This window comes from Chironomus tepperi, unplaced genomic scaffold, assembly GCF_022539635.2.
Source record: "Chironomus tepperi strain 1889 unplaced genomic scaffold, CSIRO-AGI_Ctep_v1 contig_373, whole genome shotgun sequence".
NCBI lineage: Eukaryota > Metazoa > Arthropoda > Insecta > Diptera > Chironomidae > Chironomus > Chironomus tepperi.
This window is the reverse complement of record NW_027226495.1, coordinates 1741-25411: the sequence shown is the minus strand read 5'-3', so window position 1 is coordinate 25411 and position 23671 is coordinate 1741. Positions and strand designations below refer to the sequence as shown.

The 23671-nt window shown below is 31.9% G+C and overlaps 1 protein-coding gene across 1 annotated transcript; it reads left to right on the top strand.

Moving 5' to 3' along the window:
* Positions 1 to 458: 458 nt before the first annotated feature.
* LOC139095671 (uncharacterized) lies at positions 459 to 1768 on the top strand (the record flags this gene model as incomplete). Its single annotated transcript, XM_070647108.1, has 1 exon — positions 459 to 1768. A coding segment is annotated over exon 1 (880 nt), but the record flags the coding sequence as incomplete, so codon positions are not given.
* Positions 1769 to 23671: the final 21903 nt, after the last annotated feature.

Genomic DNA, 23671 nt, shown 5'->3' with positions numbered 1-23671 from the left:
CATTACACTCAAATGTGCTATAATGCTCTTAAATTATTATTATTCATAGCCATCATCAGCAACAATGAACTTCTTTTCATTCACACATGTGTGAATATATATAATATTATTACATTAGAATAGAGTAAGCTGAACAGTAACGTTGACTAGCGTGTTGAGTGAGTGAGAAAGCAAATTTTTTGTGAGAGTAAAGACAAAAGGCAAGAAGAAGAAGTAAAATTTTCATAAAATATCCGACATTATGCTGACTAAGTGTCAGGGAGCTTTTGCGGCATTCCCTCATTGGCTATTCATGGCTGTTTGCTTATAAATTTACATCACGAGGCGGTTCCTTGTATGTATTTGTTACCCCTTTTTTATTCCTACTAACTTAACTGTTTGTGTAGTTCGCTATCATACAGACGTACAGAAAATTTTTTTTTCCATTCGACGCTTTCAGTCTTCACGTTTGTGTTTTATCGCGCGGTTCGTCGCTGCCACGTAAAAAAAGTGTTTTTTTATTATTGTATATTGCTTAACATGGGAGACAGAATGACAAAATTTAGTATGTGAGGCACAAAAATAGAATCAATTCCAATTAACAGCAATCAAACTGTCAACGATAAATATTATTTTGTGTGTATATTGAGAATTTAATCGTGAAAGTTACTGAGTGACATAGAAACCGAGTAAATAAATCTCAATATGAATTAAGAATATTTTACATTAATTAATGTGACATGAAGGAATAATTAATTTTTTGAATGATGAATTAGTTATTATGAATTATTTAGTGGATATATAGACTAATGGATATAAATATTAAAATTTAATGTGCAAATTTTTAATACAATTTAGCGACGGCAAAAATTTTTTGTGTTGCAAAAAAATAAAAATTATGAAAATTTTATGAGACCTGAAAAAAGTACAAAATTTAATTATAAAAATAGAATGTTGGCAATTATGTGTAGTAGAAGTCGTGATCCGAGTCCGGTGGGTTCTGAAATATCAGTAGGTTCACCGTCACCACCGCCCTCTGAATGTGAAAGACGTAATAATAAAATTGGATCGAATGAATATTTTCAGCCATTAAAACGTCTCAAAATGATCAATGATCATACAAATGATGTAGATAATAATAATCATTGCAGTAGTGATGCTAGTCGTACTTCCTCTTTAAAGTCACCATCATCAACAGCACCGACAACAACAACAACAACGACGGGTATTGAGGGTGTAAAGAGTTTTAGCATAGCTGATATTTTAGGACGTGATAGTAGCAATAAAAATAATTCCTCATCGACACAGGCAACACAAGCGGCAGTCACAGCTGCTACAATTGTCAATGGTCTCAATCATTTGCATCATCATCAGCAAGTGGCAAGAATTGTACGGCCATGGGATCATTTACAACATCCAATTTCAATTCGTCCACTTCTTCCGCCTGCCTTGCTTCATTATGAGCAACGACTTGCTATGGAATATCATCAGCAATTGCAAGAACATTTTCATGCACAGGCACAGCTGTTAAGGCATATGAATATCGATATAATTCCATCAGAAAGTGGAAGTGATCGATCAAGTTCAGTGGCAAGTGGAGATTGCTGTTCACCAGATATTGGACGATCATCAGACACTTCAGGACGTTCACATCCAAGTCAACAACATCCTAGTTCGAATAATAACAATAATGTCAATAGAAATGGAAATAAATCGCCAAATGGAAGTGCACCGCTGGATGCGCTATTTCAGCTATCAAATAAAAATTTTGATGAGGCAAATGAGGAAGGTAAGAACTTTGTAATACTAAGTTCAATTAAGACATGCTCAATTAATGATTATTTTAAAAATAAATATAAAAATCAAATTGACTGCAAGTTTCTACAATGTTGCAATAGTTAAGCGAGTATAAAGCCTGCAATTATTTCATTAAATAATTTCCTTACTTAAGACTTAAATCCACTAATTTGTAATAATTACAAAGCGGTTCAACTTTAATGCAATTAAATATATAAAAGTGAGTAACTAAATAGTTATTTGTTCGGCTCTGATACTTCTTTCATAGTACATTTGAAAGGGATTTTCAAGTCTTAATGACGGTATGAGCTAGCTTAATGCAAGCTGTATGCCTACAATAAAATGCAAATCATTCAGATGAAACTAATGTTCATGCATAAAGTGATGATGTTACTTATTTATGTGGATGTTGAGATGAGAATTTATTATGTTGTTGTAGTAAAAGTTAGAGTTTATTGAGTGAAAATTAGAGAAATTTTTGTTGTTGGGAAAGTGACAATTTTTTGATTAAATTGTGCTGGGTTTAAATAGATCAATTATTGTAAATTGGTTCCACTGAGTTTTTAAGTTAGTTTTTTAAAATTCAATTAACTGGCACAATATACTCCAAATCGTCGCAACTACTAGCATGCAGACGACATCGATATTGTCGGATGAATATTTGATCCATCACAGAACGTACTCCAAGCTAGAACGAAAGCACTTAAGTTGGGACTGCATGTAAACGAGGAAAAAACCAAAATATTACTGGTTGCTGCTTAGCAAGAACCAAGCAGCTTATTGGCATGCGTGAATGGAAAGCGTTTCGAAATGGTGAGCATCATCCTTGATCAATTCGACATCGGATCTGAGTTTGGAAGTGCGGAAGCGGATACAGTCGGGATTGGTGCGTACAAGTCTCTTAGGCACCTGTTAACTTCCAGAAGTTTATCGAGAGGCACCAAAAAATATTTATAAAACGTTGAAAGTTGGTAATTATATGGATCTGAGACCTGAACACAACGGCGGCAGATGAAGATGCAATCTGGTGTTTTCGAGTGTATTGAGAACGATTTATGGCCTATCAAAGATGGGGATGAATTCAGAAGCTAGACATAATAATGAACTTTATGAGTTATTTCAGGAGACCGATATTGTTACAGTTCTGCGAATAAATCGTTTAAAATGGGCTGGCCAAATAGTGCTTCAATACTTAAATTGACAACTGGTAACTTTCTGGATGGAAAGAGATCTCGAGGTAGACCAAAAACTCATGGGATTGCTGTGTGAGCAACGATGCAGAAACTGGCAGAAGTTATCTAAAGACAGATCGAGCTTTCGACTAATTCTAAATGCGGCAATGGGCCCTGCGCTTCGTCCGGAAGTAAGTAAGTTTTTTGACTAAAAGCAGATATTTAGATCCAAGATTTGAATGCAATGGCATCTAAACTATCTAGAAGTTACCTTAGTAACAGCATCATGCTTAGTGGGAACTTCATGCTAATAAATGGTCTTTTGGAGCTTGTTCTTCCAAAGACCTGCCACCTTTCGTATCAAGAATGAAAACTTTGACTGAAATTTGTAATTTGTTTGAATTAAGTCCAAAATATCTGGCATTAGGCATGCCTAGAACAAGACATATGGCTAGTCAAATAAAAATCTATCTAAAACTAAACTGAATTCCGAACTGAATTCCGAATAAAGTCCGAAGCTCAAAGCTCTCTTCATGCCACATTTTGGAGCCATACATATATTATCCATGTTGGTGGATGACCATTGAACAACCTTTTAAAAATTCTTAATTTTTCAGTAAATTCCTCATTTTTACAATGATTTTACACATTTTTATGTAAAAATCGTTGTAAATCGTTGTTTTTATGTAAAAGAACAATAAATTTTTGACTCAGAGCTCAAAATCGACTTGAATTTTGCATGGAATCGAGTCGACTCAAGTTGACTTTTCTATACAAAATCCGAGTCAAGCTTTCATTTTAGTTCCATAACTAATCAACCATAAATAAACCTTTTCTATGTTTTTCCTCTCAAAACATCACTTACTTCCACTCAACATAAAATTATCTCTGTATTGCAATTAAATTCCATGTAAACATAATCAAATATGTACATTTCCTTATTTATATCGAAAAACATACATGCTTTTTACAGTCATTAATAGAAAGGGCTGAATGAATTAACTTGAAGTATTAACTTTCCCTACAAAACAATTTAAATTCAATTTCAATAATCCATATTTTTTCTGTTTATTAAAAATATGCTGAATGTGACTTAAAGGTGAGCATTTAGAAATATTTACCCCAGAATTAATCATCACTATACAGCAAGTCTACAGTAATTAATTAAAAAAAATCTCCTTTTGTTTAACAAAAATGTTGAATGAGCAAGCAAATTTGCAAAATGATTGATGTATTGCTCGCATTCTACAGTCAGTTGGCGTTTAAAGGTGTGCGCAACTATGAGTGCTAAATATTTTTTTTTTTCTATTAATTTTCTTCTACCTTTTCCTTCTTTCCGTTCTGCTAACAAAAAAAATTTATTCCGTCCAAGTTGAAGGAGACGTAAAGTGCATTCAGAACTGTGTGTGAGTGTGCGACTTATGAATGTATTTTTTTTTTCTTGCACCTTAGTAACAACAACAATAATCACATCAGAGGAAAGAAAAAAACAATCAATGCGCGCGGTTTGGATAGCTTTGAAATGTGCCGGCATAACATGAAATGATTTAAAATTTTAATTTTTGCATAAATGTGCAAATTTTGGAATGTTCATTTTGGGTTAGGAGGGTTGAGTGTAGAGAAATTTTTCGTTTGTGAGGATTTTAAATGTCTTTTGTGATAATTGGGTATTTTTAAATATTTTGCAGTTGCCCGAACAGCACAAGCTTGTTAATCGATCCAAAATCTGGTACCTGGTCGATGTGACTCTGGCATTTTTCAGATACTATGAAGCATCTTCCATTTGTAGCAAATATTGTTTCATATGAAGACTGGCAATTCATTCCATCTTCTAAGTTCTACTCCTGGTTCTACCTTAGTGCTACCCAGAGCTCACAATTGCACTTTGAACGGTGTTTTGTTGAAACAGGTCGAGATTTAAGTTTCAAGAAAAATCACTCATTTTAAAGACAAACAACATTTAAGAAATAAAGGATGTTGACTCGCTCATCAGGAGTCCCAGAAGGCACAAGGTGCAAAAAAATCGAATATTAGGCAAAACGCTAACTTGACACTAGCCTGAAACCAAAAATTCGTTTTCGAACATTTATGCGCAGTTTGCATTCCGGGTGTGTATCTAAGAGACTTGTCAATATGGAGGGTTGGCCAAAACCCTGTTCTTCCTCTTTGGATACGCGATTTATCTAAAATTGATCGTCAGCCTGAATAACACATGTCAGTTAACTGATCAAAAATCCGACCCCAGGCTGATGAGAACCTGAATTAGAGTCAGATTTGATTCCAATCTTAGATCATGTAAGTCACGCAAAACTTGTGCTGTATTTTTGACCAGTTAACCGAATTGTGCTATTCACGGAACCTATAATCCGAATTAGACAATGATTCAATTGAGGCAGAGCCACACTGGTCTCGTTTATAGTTATCCGCCATTTTTCTACACCATGTGCCATTTCGGTAGTGTAATAAGCCTTCGTGAATGCAATTAATATGAAAATTAACCCTATTTTAATTAATTTTTCATTCATCTGCGTGACTCTTCTCGACCATTTTCTATTAATTAATTTATTTTAAATAATCACCCAAAACTTAAACAAACTTCACGATTAAGTCGTAAAAAAATGCGCTAAAACTCCTGTTTTCTCAAAAATAACAGCAATTTCTACTTCAAATAAGAATATGAAAATAAAGCATTTCTGTACAACATACATGCACATCAAAATAATGCATTCGTGTTGCACATTTTAAATATATTTAAAATAAAATAAAATAAAAAATTTCACATAACAGCACACAAATATCAAGTCCAATACAATGTAAAACGTCTCATTTTTCTTCCCTGCACGTCATAAACTAGCACTGATTTAAAATACAATTGAAGTAAGACATGCAAAATAGCTAATGTCGCGATGATAGGCTATACTAGACGTAATTGGCAGTATGATGGTATTGAAAAAAATCGATAAAAAAAGGAAAAACTTTTTTTATGCAACTTGACGACTATCGATTTGTCAGAGGAATGAAAATATGCACAAAAAAACAGGTGCTAATTAAGGTTGAGTGGATATTTTTGTGACTGTTTTTTTTTTCAAGTGACACTGTGTGGCGTAATATAGTTCTTTTATGTTAGCATGTATAAATATAGTTGCGGTAACGATGAAAACATTTTCTGTGTTCTGTGGTGAGAAGGAACAAGCGACATAATAAGAGGTGTCATCAGGAAGTGCCTGAGGCTGGTGATAGTCGTAATGATGCTAATTGAAGCTATCAAATTCGTAACACATTGCAATGTCGCTATATTTGAATAACTTTTTTTATTTCAGTTTTCATATAAAGTTGATAGTTGATAACGAATATTGAGGTTGGGTTGAGTTGGTTTGGGAGCAGTTTGTCCAAGCTTGCAAATTTTATTTAATTTGGAATTGTTAAGTTTTTGTGAAAAGTTTTAGGCAGAGCTCGTAGTCGACACGAATTTTATATGAAGTCGAGTCAAGTTGAGGCAACTTTTCTATACAAAATCCGAGTCGATTTCGAACTCTGGTTTAAAATTATTCAATTTTCAAATTCAAATTCAAAATTGAAATTCAAATTACAATTATAGTTTAAAAATCTTAAATTATAATCAAAAATTGCAAATTTAAAAATCGTAAAAATTTAAAAAAAAATTGAATTTGAACTTTTTAAAATTTTTAAAAATTATGTAATTAAAAAAATTTGAAAATTTTTCAAAAAATTTGAAAATTTGAAAATTCAAAAATTTGAATGTTTAAAAAATTTTGAAAATTTTTGGAAAATTTAAAAATTCAAAAATTTGAAATTTGAAAACTTAAAAATTAAAAAATTTGAAAATTTGAAAATTCTAAAAATTTGAAAATTTGAAAATTCAAAAAATTTAAAAAATTAACAAAATTTGAAGATTAAAAATTCAGAAAATTGAAAAAATTTAAAAATTCAAAAAACTTGAAAAAATTTGAAAATTTAAAAAAAAATTTGAAAATTTGAAAATTTAAAAAAAAGAAAATTGAAAAATTTTGAAAGTTTGAAAATTTGATAAAATTTGAACTTAAAAATCAAAAAAATTCGAAAATTTGCAAATTGAAAAAATTCGAAAGTTTGAAAAATTTAAAAATTTGAATGAAAATTAAAAAAAACATTGTGTAAAAATTTAAAATTTCAAAAAATTTGAAAAATTCAAATAAATTTAAAATATTTTAAAAAAATGAAAATTTTAGAAAATTTAAAAATTTGAAAATTTTTAATTTTTTTTTTGTTCATAAAATGGACAAAAGCGCTCCAAAACCATCAAAAACCATAAATTATTCCAATTTCCCTTCCCATCCTCATTACACTGTCCATTTCGTGAACTTTAATTTCTGTTGGGGCCAAGTACCACTCCTTTATTTATTGCCCTCTCGCACGTCCGGAGCTGATATCGCGGAATTGTTCAAAAACAACAACGAAGTTAATAATAACGAAAAAAAGATGTAATTTATTTAATGCTACTTCTAACAGAAGCTCTCCGCTCAATTATCATAATTTATGAATAAATTATATCTCTTTTTTTCGGCATGTATACAACTTCATGTGTGCAACGGGGTCTGCTCATTTTGACTTATGATTGATTTTTATCAATTTATATTCTTCCTTTTTTGGCATAATTTTTTTTTTATTATATTTCTTTTCACTTTACTTCCTTGACCATTCATCATTCTTATTCAGTACTTTTTGGAATATGATTTAAGAGTTCACAGTATAATAATGAGATTGATAATGATGAACCAAGAAGAAGCCAGCTACAGTTACATGTTTTTATGTGATCTTATGCGCATAGTGGGAGTTTAAATGTTAATGATGTCCAATTACGTTTAAAATGGAATTTAAATTGAGCTGGTAAATATTTTTTTGCTTGTAGCTTAAGGGCTGCTGGTTGCGGTAGAGTATGAAGGAATGATTGAAGCTGAACATATATATTTCAGACGCAATTTGTTTTGTAGAAAATTAACTCAAATGATGTTTTTTTATATTTTGAGAAAATGTTAACGATTTGTACAATATTGTGGATGTATAACATGAGTGTGGAATGTTTTAGAAATGGCGAATGATTGTTCGCGGTTTTGTTTTCGGAAAAGAAGAGTTAGAAACTTGTTATAGACTAATAATGGCAGCATTTTAGCCTATTAAAATGGTGAAACTAGATGAATTTGAGTAGTAAGGGTGCGTTTTACATGATTTGAAGTTCCTGTTGATGAAACCTTAATATAATATGGAAATAGATTTTGAGATGTACAACACACCCTAATACGGTCCATAAAGTGCATTCTTATTAGTATAGTAACATCAGACTCGAAAACAAGTTGAATTTTGAATAGAGTCGAATCGACTTTTTCAACAAAATCTGAATCAACACCGAGTTCTGAGTAAGATGATCAGTGAGCATATGCTTATGTTACTGACAATAGCTAGAGCATACATATTTATGTCATAATGTTGACGACAGAGGCGTATCCATAGAAATCTTTGATTTATGTAGATATTTTGTGGTCAAATTCCACCCTTATTGTGACAAAATTCTTCAATTTACTGGATTTTTGAGATTTTAAAGAATTTCTAACTACGCTCTAATTCGTATCCAGAGAAACAAAGGAAGTCGCCAAAACGCAGCTTCATCGCATTATTTGGCTTACCGTGAAAAATTAAATGGCGCATCGTGTTGTTCCTATTGGAGTTGGTTGAAACATACTGCTTGAGACTTCTTCTGTCTAAAACGACTGTATACCTGAGTCATGACTTTATATGTCTATTGTTTCAAACAAAGCATTTAAAGATGCAAACCCAGCAATTTAAAAATCTAAATGCTCATTCTAATGAACACCAAATTCAATTCAACTTCGTGCATCAAAAATAATTACTAATCCATCATAAATGACCTCTCTTTGTCTGTTACACTTTAATTCTTCCCCAAACCAGATCAAATCGTTAATATCAAATCTCCAACAAAAAACAATTGAATCATCATCCAAAAATGCACATATCCCAAGAAATCAAGAAGCGGATATATAATTTCAACATTTTATTCATCTTCATAGAGATGGAACGATGGAGGAAAAAAACAAGAAAAAGAGTGTAATAATGATATGAAGGAGCATCAGCATCAGCAGCAGCAAACAGCATATTAATGAATGTCTGCAGATATTCTCTCAATTTTGAGAATGATATTCATATTTTATTGCCTCAAATTACTTCTGTTTTTATTCATCTTTCGAATCGACACACACAAAACGTATACAAAATTGAATTTCGGAATATCAAAAGGAGCGGATATTATACGTGGACGTGGTAAAGGCCGAAAGAAAGATGAATAAAAAGAGCGCACAATCAATTGATGAATAAATAACAAGATTCTCTTTGATTTTTAATCGTCTTTAATATTAACGATGATCAGTAATTGGTAATTGAGGAGCGCGGAATGATTGTAAAAGGAGCGGATCGAATCAACCTTACTATCATGATACACAGACATCGGGGCAGGATGATGTCGATGAATTGACGTAATAAGATCGTTATTTTTATTTGTTACGCATGAATAGTAAGAAGATATTTCAACAATATAAAATTTTTTGTTGTTGTGAACATTGTGATCAGGAACAGCCCAAAAAAAGTCATTTCCATGCATCTAGTTAGTTATTTTTAAAGAATAGAATGTAAAATGCTTAACTAGATATGCCATCTTTCAACAATGATGATGATCACACTCAACAATGCCAACAATTATATACGCTCATGATTCGAATTCCTGAAAGTCCTACACAAATTATAATGGGAAGTTTGAAAGTTTTGGTAGTGGAGTTGAGGTGAATAAGGCGCATTTTGAGGAAATAAATGGAATTCTTTGTGATTTTGATGAATTGTGGTATTTTGTAGAGTTTGCCAAAATCAGATGCGCATAGATGCAAAAAAACGGCAGGCCTGCAAGGATTTTCTAACAAAATGTTAAAATACAATTTTTCAAAATAGGGCCTACGCATCTGGGCGAACCCTAGGCTTGATGTCTGCATCAATGGAGTTTTAAGGAAAGAGTGTCTGGCTACGCTCCTAATGCAAAACATGTCTGAATAAGGTTAAGTCTGCTCCAATTTCTGATATTGAAGATGAGGTAGCTTTGATGACTTAGGTCAGTAATGGGCAACCTGTGTGCCTCGACACAGTGGTATATCTGGAAAATTGTTCTACGACTGGAGCGTACAGTGCTACAATAAGGATGTACATCACTGTCTTAGAGTCATTTGAGGTACGCAATTCCGTAAATGTTACAATTTAAGAGATTTCTTAAGAAACTCTGCTTTGCAGGGACAACATCAAGGATATAATCCTATAAATTGCCCTTAGATCCTCAAAAAGCATGGAAAATTGCACCTTAATTAGCACAACAATCATCAACTACAGAAACATATCGACAATCCCTTAAAAATCTCCATTAACAACAAATCAGTCAATTCCCAGTCAAATCCTTCCATCCACCAGACAAAAAGACACCAAACCTCCTCAATCACCAAATATTTGCTAAGCAAAAAACTAAAGTCAGAAGTAAAGAAAAGAGAATCCATACGCATATTAGTTACAGTAAGTTATAATGTAGCCTTACACTGACTGAATCGAATCATCAACATCAATAGGTTGAAAAGGAAGAAGAAAAGAGAGAAAGAAAAAAGAAAGACTTAAGGAGAAGAAGAATCGACAAACGAGATGATTGTAGCCACAATGAGATTGATCAATAGGCTCTCTGTATTGCCGTCAATATTTCTTCCGTCTTTTATACTCACTGATGATTATGACGAGCTGTTAAATGTAAATAATTTGTCCATAATGAAAACAAGCCGGTTTTCTTCTTTTATTCCTTACTTTTTTTTAGACCAAGCGAGAGTGATTCTGTCGCTTTTACCAACCAAATGCCGCTTTATGTCCATTTGTGTGTTAACATATTTTTCTTAAGCTGTTTATAAAATTATTAAATGCATTTCATTTATCGGCTTACACACAAAAATATTAAAAAAAATTTCTTCTCACCAGTTCTTATTCTCAACCACACAAAATCATTGGCTGCATGTACCACTTCTCAATATATCGCTGTTGTTGGCTCTTTGTTGTTTTTCAATGAAATCACATTAGTTATGAGCATATTAACATTCTTTATGATTATTCACAAGTTTTCTCGTTTAATTTGTATCTTTCATTCGGTCTTTTGTTTCTTCTTGTTCGTTTGCTGTCCTCAGCTGCTGTCGATGATGAATTGGGAGTTTTGTGTTGTTTTGTGACCCAGAGGAAGTTGTGTTGGCGGAAATTTCTGCAAAAAAAAAGTTGATTTTCACTATAGTTTGAGGATTATTCCGAACAGTACAACGTGTTCGCTAGGACACCCTTACTCGTCGTATTAACGGTCAGACAGGGCGATAATCAGCAACTAATCGTGACGGCTGATTTCGACTCATTTTTATGTCCATTGTACTGCTCGGTTAGTGACTTAAAGAATAATGCTCGAGCAACAAAAACCATGTGAATGACTCGATATGCAACCTTAATGGAGTCCTAATGGACAAACTACGTGTGGTTTCCAAATAAGGCATATGTTACTCGGGATCCTTACTATAATTAAGCAATAATCGCTCCAATCTTGTAAAAACATTCAAATTTCTAAGATTTTTGCCTTCTTCAGTTGAAACTTTATGAAATTCTCGGCTTTACCCATGCAATCTACTCTCGACTACGAACGATACTCTGACTAGAGTACGACTGAGAACTCAGCTCAGACATTTCCTGAACCAGAGCTTCTCAAGTCATACTTAGTCATTTCGGTTCTAAGTCAGGAAATGTGCCATGTACGTTAGTTAACTATACTTTATCAAGGACATAGATTTTTTCATTTTGTAGAGAATTTGGGATGGTACATCAAACCATCGATCGCAGTGCCGTTGCTTTAAGCAAACCCTACATTATTTTCTATTCTATTAGTTAACTATTTAAGTGAAATGTGTTTCAATTAGTTTAAGAATCTTGGACTTAACCACTTAAATGCTAATTCAGAGTCACAATATTATACCAAACTAGATTTAAGTAGAACTTAAACTCAAAGGTCGACTATTTAAGCATCAGTAATGCTTACTAAATGGCTTTATTCCGACAAACATTGCAAGTAATAGTTTTAATCAAAAAAGCCATTAAGACCTCTGCTTTATGTCTTCATTATGATTTACCTCTTTTAAGAACCGTATTAAACATATTTTAATCTACTCTACCTTAAACCTCCACCACTGATTCCAGAAACACAAATATTAATTTAAAAATCAACTCTTTAATAAATATATTAATCCAATTTATGAATAAATTAGCAATTCATCCCACAATTCCAATTGTGCTTCACTGGGGGGAATCAAAAACTACATTAATGACTACATTAATTCAACATACATGGTAACAAGAGAAATCCAAGCTCATTTCATTTCACAATGTCAGGCAAAAGTCTAACAACAACATCGTTCGCAATTTCTTTTATCATTTGCCGCATAACCGCAAAGCAGCATATGTTATTTGTTGTTGTTGTAGCTTAGGACCTTTTTAATTACAAGTCAACGTCAAAAAAGAATCGGAATCGGCTTAATATGTTAATTCCTAGCACTCCAACATGTCTCATTTGAATTTTTGTTCTTTAAATATTATTAATTATGATCTTAATTGTTAACAAAATATCCTGTCGATTTGGATATGACACAAGAAACAAGCCGCACAAGACACAAAAAAGAGAATTAAATTTTTCAATTTAGAAGCCCTGTGAAATGATCAACGTGTGTGTCTACCGCACCGTACACACATACACACACCATACCGTGTACATTTATGTGCGTGCGAAAACAAAGAATTGTAAAAAAAGTTTAAAGTGGAAATGTGAAGTAAAAATGAGAGAGAGAAAGGAAAAGAAAGAGCACACAGTAATTTTTACCTTAAGGTGTCGGTATATCAAGCTAATTGGATTGAATTTCAAACGATACCGCCGACAAAATATATCCCATATGAGATTTTAAGAATGTATTTATATCTGAGCTGTAACTTCTTAATGAAGAATGTGAATACTTCTGTATTTTTTGGTACCTTTTTTGTTTGCTGATTTTGCTGGTTTTTGGGGTTTTAAAAATCAAAAAAATTGAATTTTATAAATTTGAGGTTCAAAGTTAAGACTCAAGTTGACTCGACTCGACTCAAGTTGACTTAATTCGACTCAAGTTGACTTAACTCTAATTCAAATTGACTAAACTCGACTCAGGTTGACTTAACTCGACTCAAGTTGACTTAACTCGATTCAAGTTGACTTAACTCAACTAAAATTAACTTAGCTCAAGTTGACTCAATTTGATCGTTCTCCACTCAAGTTGACTTAGTTCGACTCAAGTTGACTTAGTACTCAAGTTGACTTAACTCGACTCAAGTTGACTTAACTCGACTCAAGTTGATTAACTCGACTCAAGTTGACTTAACTCGACTCAAGTTGACTTAACTCGACTCAAGTTGACTTAACTCGACTCAAGTTGACTTAACTCGACTCAAGTTGACTTAACTCGACTCAAGTTGACTTAACTCGACTCAAGTTGACTTAACTCGACTCAAGTTGACTTACCTCGACTCAAGTTGACTTACCTCGACTCAAGTTGACTTAACTCGACTCAAGATGACTTATCTTGACTCAAGTTGACTTATCTCAACTCAATTTGACTCTGATCGCTTCAAATTGACTTAATTCGACTCAAGTTGAGCTTAAATTGACTTAAACTGACTCAAATAACTCGACTCAATTGAATTAGCTCGACTCAAGTTGAATTGACTTTACTCAAGTTGACTCATTTTGAATCGACTCGACTTAAGTTAACTTAACCAAACTCGATTCAACTTCAATCTCTGCCCTTAATTAACCTAATTGGTACCTAGTTAAATTAAATCGACCATGAGCTCTGCGAATTAACATAGAATCATTCCATAATCACAATTCAACCATAATTCAGTCGATAAAAAATTCTACAAGATTTTTTAATAATATTTCTCGTCTCGCAAAGCTGAACAACACAATGAAAACAAATATACAAGAACCACAAAATAAATGTAAAAAAAAAAAAAAACAATTAAATTTTATGCAACAGTAACAATCATTCTCTCTCCCTGTTCATTTTCAATCCGACAATACCCGTTGTGCGAAAAACAGAACATGAAAAGTGAGAAGCAGCGGCACCATCAGCAGCAGCACACACAAAAAAAAAAATGTTGTTTCTATAATATTTTAAACGCACGCATAACAGGGGCGATCATACACACATTGAGCATTATTAAGAATAAAAAAAAAGGTAGAAGGTAAAGTGTGAGAGTGAGGAGGAAGCAGAAAAGAATTGGAAAATAATACCATCAAGTCGGATGTGTTATTTGTAATAACTCTATCATTTTTTTTTTTTTGTGTCTGTTTCTTTCTCCCTTTCATCTTTTTTCGATATACGATGATCAATTGTGTTGTTACCTGGCTGCCTGTCTAATTCCTTTCGTGTGTACGATGTTTGTGCTGAATACTATATGGGAGGCCCGATTAAAAAAAAGTTTCAAAGTCGGCATTGTGATGGCAATTAAAAAGGCAACAAAAGAGATCTCTTTTTTTTTGTGGTGTGAAGACAAAAGAATCTATTCTTTTTTAATTCTCGAATTTCGGGTGTTAAAGACGAGAAAAAAATCTCTTTTTTGATCATGTAATGCACAACAGTTTTTCGATCGGTCTATTCATTCATACACATAATTGTTAAAAATTGAATTAAGTTCTTTGATAGTTCTTCGTATTAAATTATTATTAATATTTTTTTTGGGACTACTTAACGAGTACTACCTAGATCAATTAAATGACGATGCCGTGAGAAAAATATCGAGGTTGAATTGCCCGTTTGATCTAATTGTTAATTATCGGACAATTACTGAATGTATTTTTATTTCTTTTGGCTTTGCGTTCGTCACTTTTGCGTTTTTTTCTCGAATTTGAATTGAAATCGTTAAATCGAAAATTAATTAGAAAGATTATTGTGGGCTTCTTTTTTGTTAGGGAACAAGTTTGGGAATGTGTTGGGTGATTTGTGAGATTGCGCATATTTTAAATTTTGGATAAAATTTTTTTTTAAAAAAAATTTCAAAAAATTTGAAATATTGAATTTAAAAAATTTAAAAGTTTAAAAAATGAAAAATTCAAAAAATTTAAAAAATTGAAAATTCAAAAATTTTAAAATTCAAAAAATTAAAAAAAAATTCAAAAAATTTAAAATCTCAAAAAATTTAAAAATTTTAAAACTTTAAGAAAATTAAAAAATTCAAAAAATTGAAAATTTGAAAAATTCAAAAAATTCAAAAAATTGAAAAGTTAAAAAATTGAAAAATTCAAAAATTTGAAAATTCAAAAAATTCAAAAATTTGAAAAATTTGAAAAATTTAAAAAATTTGAAAAATTAAAAAATTTAATTTGAAAATTTAAAAATCTCAAATTCTGAAATTTAAAAAATTTAATTTGAAATTTAAAATCAAAAAAATTCAAAAATTTTTAAATTTTAAAAAAATTTAAAAAATTTAAAAAAAAAAATTAAAAATTTAAAAAAAAAAATTGAAAAATTCAAAAATCTGAAATTTCAAAAGTTTCGAAAATTCAAAAAATTGAAAATTCAAAAATTTTAAAATTTTAAAAAAATTTAAAAATTTAAAATTTTAAAAAATTTTAAACATTTAAAATTTTTAATTTTCAAAAGATTCAAGTTTTTTAATTATTTTGTTCCCAAACTGCTCAAACCTCATTCTTCCAAAAATTCAGTTCCAAAAAAATATTGAACATCAATGAATCAAATGATGATTAATATCTTTAATTATATCGATTGGCTAATTGATTAATTAATATGTCCATTTTCATTGAATAATTTTGGTTGTTAATTAAAATACGTAAAAAAAGACAAACAATAAAATAATACCTGACTGTAACTATAGCTATTATTATAATAATTATCATTGTCCAATAAGAAGTAGTAGCTGGCTTATGTGGAGGGTCTGGGAATATTAAAAATTTGGATTTTTATTGAATTGGGATTTTTTTTATATTAATTTAATTTTATAGAACATAAACAGATTGGCAATAAATGCTGATTATTATATTTAGAACACTTCCTATTTCTTATTCAGACGATTATTTCTATTCGCATATGGTTTTTGCAGATTTCACGGACTAGAGCAGCTGAGAGGTGTATTTAGAGTAGGAGTGGTTTTGGGGGTCAAACCACCCTCCCCCTTTTTGTAAAGAATCCTAACCAGAGCTCGAAGTCGACTCGAATTTTAAATTGAGTAATACAAAATCCAGTCAACTTGAATTTGCAAAATTTTGGGAGTCCGGACCAAAAAATCCAAAATCCAGAAAAGTGCCCAAATCATGGAGTCCGGACCCCAGTTGAGGCGCCTCCACATTAGAGTTCTGTCAACTCTGCTTTGAGGTCTGATCCTACACCTTGCCTACACCCCCTACCCACTACCCCCTACTTCTCCTTTGCCTCTAAGAACCCCCCTATAGTAGCATTTGAGTCCATGAATTGACAATCAGCAATCAGCATATTAAATTAAAACAATTACAAAATCACACATGACTCAAAATATTTCCTATAAAACAATCATTCACTACTGCAAAAAAAATTTAATTTACAGTCACTAAAAATCAGTTTATTTTAACTACAATACTATTCATTTTAACTGCAACATTGTTTAGCCACAAATATTTGTAATTTTGTACTGGAAAAAACTTTATTGCCCAGCAAAAAAAAAAAGAGCAAAAAAGTAAATGAGAAAGACCCCGACATCAAAGGACTTAGTCCGCTTTATGATGTAATATAATGAAGAACGAGGAGACCCCTTATGATATTTTTATTTTTTTATTACTATTTTCAAGTCATAACGTGCCTTCCTTTTTTTGCTTCAGCTTAATTCTTATACCAGTAGTGCCGAAAATAAAAACTCATAAAAAAGGCAGAAAACATAATGAGGTCACTGAAATGGAAAAAAACATCCATTAATTCCATTATCATTTCGGGGTTTATGTACTATAGAAATTGTGAATGGTGTAGTGAATGGGATGAGTTTGGTGATGCTGAGTGGGAATGAAGCGCATTTTTTTGGGGATTTAATTCTTTATAGTGTATTTCTGATTCTAGTACAGTGTAGTTCAAACTTTTTTGGTGCTACGACATAGCTTGATGGTCAGCTACTGGTGTGCTACGGTACACAGTTTGGGCAGCACTGGTCTAGTGGCTACAAACTAGCTGAACAGCACGATACGGCATATTTTACCGTAGAAATGGACGAAAACAGCCTTCATGTTATCGTCAGGAACCTTCAAGTTAAGACGTCAACACGTGACGTTGGGGTGCTCTAGTGACTACAATGTGCAGCTTTGGATATAGTTTGTCCTCAAAACTTCCAGATGCGAAAAGTATGTCAATACACCAAATTTACACTAATTATGTGGAATACTCAAGAATTTATGTGTGTCCAACTCGAAATATGTGATTCATGGAACCGACAGACCCAACCGACACACCCTCGAGTCAATACGATTTCATACATTCCAGACTAAATGAATCTTCAGATCCCACGAGAGCTTATCAGCCTAATGATATGACACTCGACAAAGTGCAGCACCCCAACTACCTCACCTCGTACAAGCCACACTTTAAACAAAATGAACAAATAAAAATCTACACACATACATAGCAAGAACAAACCAACAATTTATTCACTTTTTTTTATTTTAATACACAAAAGTAAGTGAAATGAAATGAAAAATTAATTAAATATCATTCGATTCGGACACTTGTGCGATGATATTAAAAAAAAAAAAAAGTTTAATTCTGACTGGTAATTGTTGGTGTTGTTTTGCAATGCAATGTGGTGATGATGATGATGATATTCTTTGTCCATGCGATTATGTACGTGTAATGTTTAATGTGTTCGAGATGTGTCAGTAAATTAAATACATTTCACGATGACAAGAAGCTTGTGAAAGTTAATTATCAAGTAGTTAAGGAGGTTTAAAGTAGATTGGAGTTTTTAAATGATTAATAAATTTGAGTGAATGGAAGTGAATTAAAGGGATTGAAATTGATGGTTTGGGTCGTTCAGAGAGGATGTTTAATGAGAAGTGAATTTGGTGCTAGTTGCTAGGTTTACCTTGTAGCAGGTAAAGAGGAAAGGTTGAATTTTAAATTTAGTCGATCAAGATTTGCCCAACATTTAGCGAGAAGGTTGGATTTTTTCAAGAAAAACACTAATAAAATAAAGAAATCCACAACTTAACTCCCACCTCTCCCTCAATATACATCTGGCATTCTGTAAACAGAAGCAACTTGGCACAGTACTTAGGCAATTGCCAAAACTAAGAATTTGTACTAGCTTTGTGATGGGGTCAGGAATAGATCACATGCATAGCCTTCTTTAATAACCTAGGCTCTAAGTCATGGTTAAGTAGTATATTCTGTAAACAGTAAAAACTATTTTTGAATTACTTGAAAATAGGGTATAGATTAGATATACTGTAGGGCAGATTGAACAATACCAATAAGTTTTACGGCTCACCTTATTACTTACTAACTTCCTTACCCTAAAAGACAAAAAGTATGTTTTAATGGTCCAAAAATAACACTACTGAACCTGAAAGTTGTCTCTTCGCCTGTTAGGGTTACTGGAACCATGCTCGAATGTGGAGCGTAGATCAGAATTAGCAGGACTTTGGTCCGAACTCCAAAAATCCAAATAGACTCCTGCACCATGCAGTCCCCTCCCAAAAAAAAAAAAAAATGGAGTCGCCTCCATTGGAGTCCGGACTCAGTAAAGGCACCTCTACATTGGAGACCTGCCAACTCTGGCTTAGGTTACTATAAATTGCTTTCCATCTGTCTCTATTGTCAGGCTTGCCTTATCACAAAATTTATACAAAATAATTAACAGTTTAAATATCCAACTGTATATCAAATTATCGTGACAAAGTAACTCGTGTTGAACTTGCTACTCAATCGATATTCTAGTATTGAATATTGACCAATTTTTTGCAATAAATATTGAGTAACTCGCATATTAAATATCGACTTTAAGTTAATTTTGTGATGTTAATCCATTTTTAATTACTTGAGTATTGAGTATCGTGTAATTTCGAATTATAAATAGAGTATGAACAAAGTATCAATTCCTGAGCTCTACATTGTCATATTTTAATTAAAGTCACTTATAAATGCCGCAAAAGAAAATTTGCAATGCAAACTTATAATAATTTTTAAATCCCTGGATTTATATAATTAATCCTATCATTTTAATTTTATTAACACCCGTGACCACAATAATTAAATGCGTCGCAACATTGTAGCTTGAGAAAAAAATCAAGTAAAAATTGCATAATAACAGCAATTATGACAAGCTTAATGAAAATTAATCTAAAGATCAAAATATTTTATCGCGACAATTCTCCCCCCTTAATGCGACTCTCAACATCATTTTCATCTTCAGTTTCAAGCCCGACTTAATATCCTCCGGCAATTTAAAAATAACACGTTTCATTAACATAAGTTCACAGTGAGTGAGAGAGTTCGAAGAAATGACAAAGAAGACAGCAGAAGGAAGTTGAAGCAAAAAAAAATAAAAAGAATCGTCTTCACCTGCACTCATTAAGGCTGTTGACTTCGACACAAAGTCACACTATTGAATGAGAGTTAATTGTCCGATAAACACAAACACATGCATGATTCTATTCATAAATATTATTTTGAGTCTTTCTTTTGCTTGCTGTACAAATGCCAATTTTCATCCATGCCATTAATAAAGTTGAAGTAGATGAGGAAAAGTTTAAACGATTTGATAAGCAATTAAATCTAAATTGTGCGATTACAGAAAAATTTGTGTTTTCTTTTCGCTGTTTTCGTGTCTGTTTTGCGGGATAAGTATGGGGGAATGTACTCGAGATGTAGTTTGTGATTCTGGGTTTTGGGAATGAGATTTTTTGTTTCAGGGATTCTGAATTAAGATTCAAGATTGATGACTTTAGATTTACATATGCTGTAGCAGGTAAAGAGCATACTCTAATCATACTCGTTTTTATGAGCATACTCAATTGCAGGTCTCAAAGTCTTCTCGGATTTTGTGTGGAGTTGATCCAATTTGAATTGACTTTTCCATAAAAAAACCGAGTGGCATTCGAGCACTTCTCAATTTTACTAAGAAAGCAGGCTGATGCGTATACTGATGTGTTTTTCAAACCATTTGAAGCTCTATGTAGTGAGTCCACACATCTAATAATTTAATTAGCTTTTTTTGAGAAACCAGAAGGTTTTGGAAACTGACTAGTTCATCACAGAATACAGCTTAAGTTAAGTGCTCTGTAGGTATTAAGGATGATTTTCGTTTCATACCCCGAAAAGACTCTATTATAGTAATTGAATATGCTCATGCTCATTTAGATGAGTATGTCCATGGAATGGTTTAGTACTTCGGTACATAATTATTGCAATACCAATCTAGCGATCATGGGTTCGAGACTCGGCATGGGAAATTTTTCACATGTCCTTTTTTGAATCATATGTAGTAGAAACGCAGCTCACAGCCTCCCTTTGAAGGCTCCAGGCTGTAATATCATCAAAGGAGTGGTTCTTATCCCACTATAAACTTTTGAGCGAGAGATTTGGCGAATCCTCCCTCGTTAAACTCCCAATAGCAATGAAACGCATATAAACGTGCAGCTATGGACCTTAAGGTCTGCAAAGCTAATGTTTATTTTTTTTATGACCATTGTCTACTATAACGGAAAGAAGTCCGCAATATAACATCAATCAAATGTATCCTGCTTTATCATTAGCTTTTTCTAAGATAATCAGCAGTTAAATCATAGCTTATACTATTATTACATTTAATATAACTTAACTATATCCTGTGAAACTTTAAATCAATTGGTTCTACTTTTGATTACTGATCAAAAGAGCTTATTTTAGTTATGAGTAGTTTACCCCAATTAGTTCACATTAGTTTATCATATTTTATCTCTAACCCATTCAGACAAGCTTCAAAAACCCCATTTAAACCCTGCAAAAACCTCCAAATCCACATTTCAACTACAATGTTAGTTTAAGAAAAAAATACTAAAATCTCAATTTGTTGCCAACATAAAATATAGAAACTAAAACTCCACAAAAAATTATAAAAATAAATAAATTTTCAGATTTAAAGTAGAAAAAGTTACAATGTTTATTTTATTTTCTCACTCATTTAAAGCATGTTTTGTACATGCATTAATAAAATGCAATAAAAAGAATTTTCATTTAATATAAAATAAAAAGTACGTCATATGTTGTCATTACAAATAAAAACAAGACATTAAATTACTTACTTAGGCTTTAAGATTACTAGTGCTCTCAATGTCTCTAGTATTATGTTTATGTCTATGACTTAAATACCAGATCTCATTTCACACCAACTGATGATGAAAAATAATGTTTCGACTATCGTAAAGTGTTGATTATTTTTATAATTTTGTTCCTTCTGACTTTATGTTCATTTTTGAAAAGGAAGGAATTTCTCACTGCCTGGATGACTGACTCATGAATATTAGTTTAAATGTTATTACCGAGAATTTTTTGTGGCTTGAAACATTTCTTTTGTGGGTTTCTTTGCTTTTTATGATTTTTGTTGAAAATTCAATGATTATTACTTGATGTAAAAATGTTGAATTTTAAATAGTCGTTAAAAATATGAAATATATTTGATGAAACTGTGATTGTACGTCAAGTATGTAGTGAAAATGTGGAGATTTGGTGAAAAATATGAGTAAAATAAATCTTTTAAGATTTTTGTAGAAAAAATTGTTGAATATTTAGTATAACTTAATGTTTCCGTTCTCTTCCCATTCTGTTCCTGTCCATTGTCCATCTTTTAAGTCCACAAACTATAAATACACTTTAAATATTGCTTAAAACCACTTAAATTTGATAAATTTTGTAAAAATTGAAACTTTTGGAAAAACACGTGAAAAAGCTTTTGCTTCAAATGATGCGAAAAGTTTTGACTAGGATTTTGAATTTAATTTGAATTTCAAATGACCGTTACAATTCAATTCTCAATTCAAACCCAACAAAATTATCAAAATTGAAACAGAAAACTCTTTTAAAGCTTGAATTCAACTGCATTTAAAGATTGACACATAATCTTCAATTAAATTGAGCAATTTCTAATTCAAATCATAGTAAATAATAAAAATTACCATTTCCATTTCCTTAATGCCTGCCTTTAATATCTACCATATTCATTTCAATATTCAATTAATATTTTATAGCATCTCTCTCATTGACTTTATCAATTCCAATTATGACTTTTTATGTTTTTCAAAATACACCATCAAATCATAACAACAACAACAACAAGTGCGGCACTAGATGAAGAAGAAAAAAATATAAGGCAATTGGCTTAATGCCTCAATTAAGCATAATTAAGATATCGACGAGTATGAGAGAAACATATTGCCACTAATTGAACATAATGGCTTTCTATTTCCATTTCTTTTGTTTTTTTTTTGTGGTTCTTCTAATTTTCATATTTAGATAGATAAGTGGAACTCATGCTTATCCTTATGTTTTAGGACTCTTGTGCCGTCAACAGATAAATTTCAACTAAGTTTTTATGTTTATACATTTTTATGGTAAATACAGAGGATATTTGTCAAGATAAAATGTCAAAACATATGTTAAATAATTATTACCAGATTGTCTAGCCTGATCGACTTTCTCTCACAACAACAAGTTCCTTATGCAAGTTAAAAGGATGTCGATTAGTCATAAATATCTTCATGTTAACTAACTGTAGCAAAAATAAAGGAAAAAGAAAGAAGATAAAGAAATAGGCAATGACTGTGGGTGATCTATTGTCCATCTAATTCTCACGAGTTCATGCCCAATAATGTCTTAATGATTTACAAATACATTTTTCATTTATGGAACAGTTTTTTGGCATGATGTGGGTGATGTTGAGTTTGTTTTGTCTGTTGAGTAGCAATATGAGAAGTTAGTAGAATTGGGAAATTGTTCGACAAATGTTTGGATTGTTTTTTAAGGTAAAGATAGGGTTTGGTCCAGAATTGCAAAGCAGGCACCTGTGACAGGCAAAATCCGCACAAATTCTTGATAATTTGTATAGTTTTTCTAACATTGTTTGAATTCTAATAATTTACATGTTTTGGTCAAGAGTTTCAAGCTCTTTCTAGGTTAAGTCTTGTCTAATACATAAATAAGTTAGCCAGAAGGTTGGTTTGAATCAGTAGTAGCTACACAAATGCTAAGCAACAGTACGGACGTGATTCACTCACATTTTTATTATTTTTGATAGTTCCACACAATTGGAGAAGATTAAGTCACACTTCCTAAATGTTTTCATTGACTGGAGTCAACGTGTGTCCATTACTGGCGTTAAGAGATCCTCTGAAGCAAACTTGGTATATTAAGGATTTTAACAGACTTTATTGCACATAAAATCCAAGATACTCTTGTTGTAATTACTTTAGTAAAGCAAAGAGTGCCTTACAATTTTGAAACTGCTCTTTGGGGCCAAAAACTCTTTCAAGACAATCTAAATTTGATAGGGGAGTAACGTCGAGTCAGCTAGAG